The sequence below is a fragment of the Equus quagga genome, chromosome 14, assembly GCF_021613505.1.
Source record: "Equus quagga isolate Etosha38 chromosome 14, UCLA_HA_Equagga_1.0, whole genome shotgun sequence".
In the NCBI taxonomy this organism is placed as follows: Eukaryota; Metazoa; Chordata; class Mammalia; order Perissodactyla; family Equidae; genus Equus; species Equus quagga.
This window is the reverse complement of record NC_060280.1, coordinates 19460077-19466076: the sequence shown is the minus strand read 5'-3', so window position 1 is coordinate 19466076 and position 6000 is coordinate 19460077. Positions and strand designations below refer to the sequence as shown.

At 46.7% G+C, this 6000-nt stretch overlaps 1 protein-coding gene across 1 annotated transcript in view; it reads left to right on the top strand.

Annotated features, from left to right (window-relative positions):
- Positions 1 to 1725: 1725 nt before the first annotated feature.
- Positions 1726 to 6000, top strand: part of SWAP70 (switching B cell complex subunit SWAP70) — a 68379-nt gene continuing 64104 nt past the window's right edge. Inside the window, exon 1 of the mRNA XM_046686025.1 lies at positions 1726 to 1898. Coding sequence (XP_046541981.1) covers positions 1800 to 1898 — 99 coding nt within the window. The 5' untranslated portion in view covers positions 1726 to 1799. The remainder of the gene's footprint in view (positions 1899 to 6000) is intronic.

The window sequence follows — 6000 nt, the reverse complement described above, 5'->3', positions numbered from 1 at the left end:
ACAGCTCTTTCCATGACATCATTCTGCTTTAAAATTTGGATTATGAGAATGGGGATTGTGGAAGAAGTGGGACTTTGGAAGTTCAGAATGTCCTGGTCATGTGATTTTAAAAAACTTTGAAATATCTGTTTGGTGCTTCCAGATACTGAGAGAGAAGGAGGAGTGTCATCTAGGGTTAAGCTGAACCTTGAGAATTAGGAGGGTTTCTTTTTTGTCACTACCCAGGAAAAGCTGAGTTGGTAGGAAGAAGTTAGGGGTTAAATCAATTGTTTTTGCAGACCGGTGGACTGGGGCTGGAGTCGGGGAAGATAAATGATAGAAAGTGCATTCTGGGAGGGCAAGCAAAGTCCTGACAAATGGTGAAGAGGGTGGGGCCTCTAGGGCCCTGGCAGCAAGGAACCGACAGTCCTTTCACTTCTGCCCCTTCCCTTCAGCTGGGCTGTCCTTTCCTCTGCCCCATCAAGTTCCCTTTGGCTTCAGGCTCATTGAAGCAGCTCCTTTCTTTTCTGCTCTTTCCATATCCCCCTTCCTTGTAATGCCCTTTTCCTATTTTATAAGATACACATGTGTGCATTTAGGAACATAAAAGAGGAAAACAAAACCAAACCTTATCTGAGAACCATCTTCTTTCGAAAACTCTTGGTATTTGTTTTTCTCCGTATTGTCCAGATTTGGTCTTGGCCTGGAGAGGCGAGGCACTGTGCCTGGTGACTTAATCAGGTCGGAGTCAGCCAGCAATAGCTATTATTCTCGGATGTGAGCACTAGAAGAACCTTTCCAGAACATCTGGCGCAAAGATGCTCATTTTATACACGGAGAATTTGAAGCGAGCTCAATTTGTTGAGCACAAAGAGCTCAAGTGACTATTGCTCTTGTTACGAATATTGATGGAACATTTGCAACGAGGAGGAGCTCTTCCAGGCTTGGATAAATTCTTTTCCGTGGTCCACTAATCCGGATTAAGTAAGATGGGTGGAGCGATTCGTTGGGGTCGTCCCAAATCTGTTATGCAAGCACAGGAACACCAGGAACAGCAGCATAATCTGGGTCAAACCCTTCCTAAATTGTAAACTGACCCTCAACAGCTGAGGGGTAGGAAGAAAAGGTTGCCTCAACCCTCTGACTTCTAAACCCACCTTAAACCTCGTCTCTGCGCCCCCAGAGCCCACTACACAGTAGGCATCAAGAAACGTTTGCGAAATGAATGCGCCAACTTCCCTCGGAGACCCCCCTGCCTCCCCGCCCCCTCACATCCTCTCCCACTAGGGACTGCGCCGGCATTTGAGCCCCTGCCCTGGGACTTTTCGGGGTCTTCTCTGGTCTCTTCAGACAGTGACTCCGGCCCCGAGGCAGGACCAGGGCTCCCTTTTTCGCTGGGGGGCTCCTGTTGGAGCCGGGCAGGCTGCTCACCCCAAGTCTCATATTTTTCCTCGGGACGGGGACTCTTGGTTAGTGTGCACGCGAGCACCGACAATGGCTCGAGCTCGTCTGGGGAACACTAGGGGGATGCGGGGTGGCGTTCACGACTCTCGCTAGGCCAGAAGGACGGGCACGCCCACGGGCAGGGGTGGGCAGAGCCACCCACCCATCGCGCTCCCCTGGACCAGAGCGCGCCGCTCGGGGCGGGCGGGCGGGCGCCGATGGGCGGGGCCTGGCGGGCGGTGCTGGGCGGGGCCTGGCGGGGGCGGGGCCTGCCGCGGTCAGGTGACGGCGCGGCGGGAGGCGGCGGCGGCCGAGGCGGAGGGGCGTCAGACGCGCCGAGGGGCCGGCAGGGCAGGCGGGGCAGCCGGGCCGCGGTCATGGGGGGCTTGAAGGACCAGCTGCTCAAGGCCATCTGGCACGCCTTCACCGCGCTCGACCTCGACCACAGCGGCAAGGTCTCCAAGTCCCAGCTCAAGGTGGGCGCCCCCTGCCCCGGCGCGCGCTCCACTCTCCTGGGTGGAAGCGGACCGGCCGGCGGTGACCGCAGGGCGGGGCGGGTGGAATGCGGCCGGGCGGCCTGCGTGGGGCGGAGGCGGCAGAGACTGGGATTTGGCGTTTGCTGCCTCCCTCTTGCCTTCGGGCCGTGCCCTCTGGCCGGTGCCTGCGTCCCCTCGGGGCTCCCGGTGAGCGGGGCAGGACGGGGGTGCGTCTGCAAGGGGCGCGCCGGGCTCCCTGTTGGCGCGGGGGGCCCGGAGAGTTTCGGACTCGGAGAGGGCAGGGGGAGACTGTCAGACAACCTCCTCAGAGTTTCCCCCTTACTCAGGAGAGGAAGGGACTTGCCCAAGGTTACTGGGCAGAACCTTCTGCAGCGCACGCCCTGCACCGGGGCAGTCCTCCAGCCGGCCAGCTGCTCCTAGGCTCCCTCCCGGGCCGCCCAGAAAAGGGAGAAGTGCCCCAGAGCCGGCCTCCAGCCGCCTCCTCCTCTGGGGGCCTTTGGCGGTGGGGAACGCTTTCTGACTTGTGCAGACGACCTCCCCACCAAGGGTCCTCAGGTCTGGAACTAATCAAGAGTGTGCTGTGTCCCGCAAGGACCTTAGTTTCCGGTGAGGAGCCCTGGTCTTTCTGGCACCTTGCAAAAGCGACGGCTTTTGCAGAGTCTTTGTTGTGACTGCCAAAGACCCCACCACTAAGTGAGAGTGTGAAGTAGAAATAAAGGAATGCTTCTACAGCGGGTAACCCCAAGGAGGGAAAGTGGCACTTGGCCAGGAGAAGTTGGCAGCTTCTTGAAAGTGTAAAATATGGAAACAGACAAGAAGAGCCATTCACAGGCATTTTCAGATATACACATTTTGGATCTGAATGTCTGATTTTCTTAGCCTCTTCTGGGAATGAAGTTTTGAAGATTGGATTTGCTTTGTATATTTTGGGCAGTAATCAAGGGAGGTTCTTATGAGTAGTGGCTTTTATGCTAGTAGGATTAGCATTTCCCTCTGCCTTCCTTTTGCCCTCCTCTTTTTTTTATCATTCATAAAATCATAGTCCGGAAGGGTCTGCAGAGATCATCCACTTAATCTTTATTTTACTTTAGTTTTTAATTTAACATAGAGTAAAATTACAGCACAGTTCTGTGAGTTCTAACATATGTAGATTTGTATAATTACTACCAAAATCACAGTTCCATCATCCCAAAAAGCTCCCTCTTGCTGCCTCCTCACCCCCAACTGTTGGCAACCAATGATGTGTTCTTAATTGCTGTAGTCATCTTTTCCACAATGTCATATAAGTGGAGTCATAGAGTATGTAACATTTTGACACTGGCTGCTTTTAGTGAGCATAATGCGTTAGAGATTCATCCGTGTTGTGTGTGTCAATAATTCTTTTTATTGCTAAGTCATGTTCCATTGTATAGATGTACCATAGTTAATCCAGGCACCCTTGAACAACATTTGTATTATTTCTGGGTTTTGGTGATTATGAATAGAGCTGCATTTTCTTTTTCACTGACTTTTAAGTTAGCTATGCTGCTATATTTAAAGTGGATTTCTTATAGATAGCATTTAGTTGGGTCTTGAATTTTAATCCATTCTAACAACCTGTCTTTTAGTTGGTGTGTTTAGACCATTTACATTTAATGTAAATTATTGATATGGTTTTATTATTTGGTTTGGTTTTTTTTTTGAAAAGATTTTTAAAATTTTTCCTTTTTCTCTCCAAAGCCCCCCGGTACATAGTTGTGTACCTTTAGTTGTGGGTCCTTCCAGTTGTGGCACGCCACCCCAGCATGGGTTGATGAGCAGTGCCATGTCCGTGCCCAGGATACCCCTGGGCCGCTGAAGCGGAGTGTGCGAACCCAACCACTCAGCCACTGGGGCCGGCCCCTGGTTTCTGTTTTTTGTTCCTCTGTTTCTCTTTTCTTTCCTTCTTTTAGATTATTTGAATATATTTTAGTATTCCATTTTAAGACTGAGTTTTTGACTATATTTCTTTGTATAGTTTTTTTTAATGATTGCTCTAGGCATTGTAATATACATACCGAATTTTTCACAGTCTACTTAGAATTAATATTTTACCACTTTAAGAGGAATCTAGAAACCTTATAACCGTATGGGTCCCTTTAACCTCCCTGCTTTTTGTTGTATTTGTCATATTTGTTAATCTACATACATTAAAAACCCCATCAGACTATGTTAAAATTTTTTGCTTTCAGCTATCATTTTTATTTTAAAGATCTTAAGAGAAGAATAGTTTTCCCCAGATAGTCTCAGATTACCCCTTAATTTTATAGAAAAGGTAGATGGAACTTCTGAGATGTTAGGTAACTTACCCAAAGTCACAATTGTAAGTAGTAGCTAAATCCAGAACCAAGATTTTCAGTACTTTTGAGCTAGTGTTTCTTCCTTTTTTCTCTTCCAATTGATGGCATAAATGACCTGTTTTCTATTACTTTTGTTGCACTTCATTCAAAATCGTCTTTGTGGCTGCTTGTAGAGAAAGTGTCCAGAGGATTCTTCGCTGCAGATGTGGCAGGAAATAGTAAATCCCAGTTCCTAGCTTTCACCCACAAGATGTTGACAGTGCTGCTGTCCAGTTGTATTTTGTCTGTTTAACTGAGAGTTTGGGATTGATTCAGTTCTGTTCATCTTGCCAGTGTTTCTGGAATTGAAAATATTAAAAAACGTTTATTAAAGTCTATCCTTTTTGGTGTTTTGACTCTGAAGTTTGATGTTCAGTGATCCATTGACTAGGAGTAGGGTTTTTTCCTTAATTTGTTCATTCATTCATTTGCTCATACAATAACCTTTGTGTCTACTCTGTGGAAGGTACCATGCTAATTTCATAAAAAGGTTAGTATTATTTTTTTTTCTTCTTCTTCTCCCCTAAGCCCCCTAGTACATAATTGTATATTCTAGTTGTAGGTTCTTCTAATTCTGCTATGTGGGACGCCACCTCAGCGTGGCTTGATGAACGGTGTCATGTCCGTGCCCAGGATCTGAACTGGCGAAACCCTGGGCCACTGAAGCAGAGCGTGTGAACTCAACCACTCGACCATGGGGCTGGCCCCCAGAAGATTAGTGTTTTTAGGCTCTTAAGAGTTAATATCTCCTCAGAGGAAATATCATATAATTGATTTATTAAATAGCAGACTAAAAATTACATATCCAAAATAAGGGTTAAAATTTATTGTTTTGGAAAACTATATGGGCATTCTAAAATATTTTTGACACTTGTCTTTTTGAATTACCTTCACCACATTTGACACAGTGAATGGATACATTCACTGACTATATACTGGACACTTCATATGTTAGATACTGTGTCCAAATCTAAGGGTGATATGGTGGTAAAGGTGGAGGAAAAAGAAACAACCACGAGGGGCCTGCCCAGTGGCGCAGTGGTTAAGTGCACATGTTCTGCTTTGGCGGCCTGGGGTTTGCCGGTTCGGATCCCGGGTGCGGACATGGCACTGCTTGGCATGCCATGCTGTGGTAGGCGTCCCACATACAAAGTAGAGGAAGATGGGCATGGATGTTAGCTCAGGGCCAGTCTTTCTCAAAAAAAAAAAAAAAAAAAAACCAAATAGGAATCTTTGCTTTCAGAGAGTTTAAATTTTTGTGGGCAAATTAAGAAGATAAGCAACCATTATAGAAGGCACTCTCTTTCTCTAGGTTATATTACTCAGATAATTACTCTATTCTTAAAAAATGTAAAGTCTGGTGGTAGAGATAAGAAATACAGAAATATTACTGGGTAGAAGATACTGAGTGTGACAGAAAATAAGGGGCCATGAGATTTTAGAGCGTCAGGCAGTTACTTTTACTGGTGGGATAACGTCATGAAAGAAGCTTTTTGAAATGAACTCTGAAGGAAGCTAGGATCTGCTTATGTAGAAATGGGGAAGGATTAAGTCCATTTCATTCATTCATTCATTCAGTAGATATTTATTGATTGTAATTAGCTCTAAGGGATCCCTGTGAACTGTTGCAGGAGACAGGAGTTAATCAAGCATTTATGGGGACTTCTCTGTAACTTAATTTAGATTGGAGTATAGACACTCTGTGTGTTTGTGTGTATGGATAA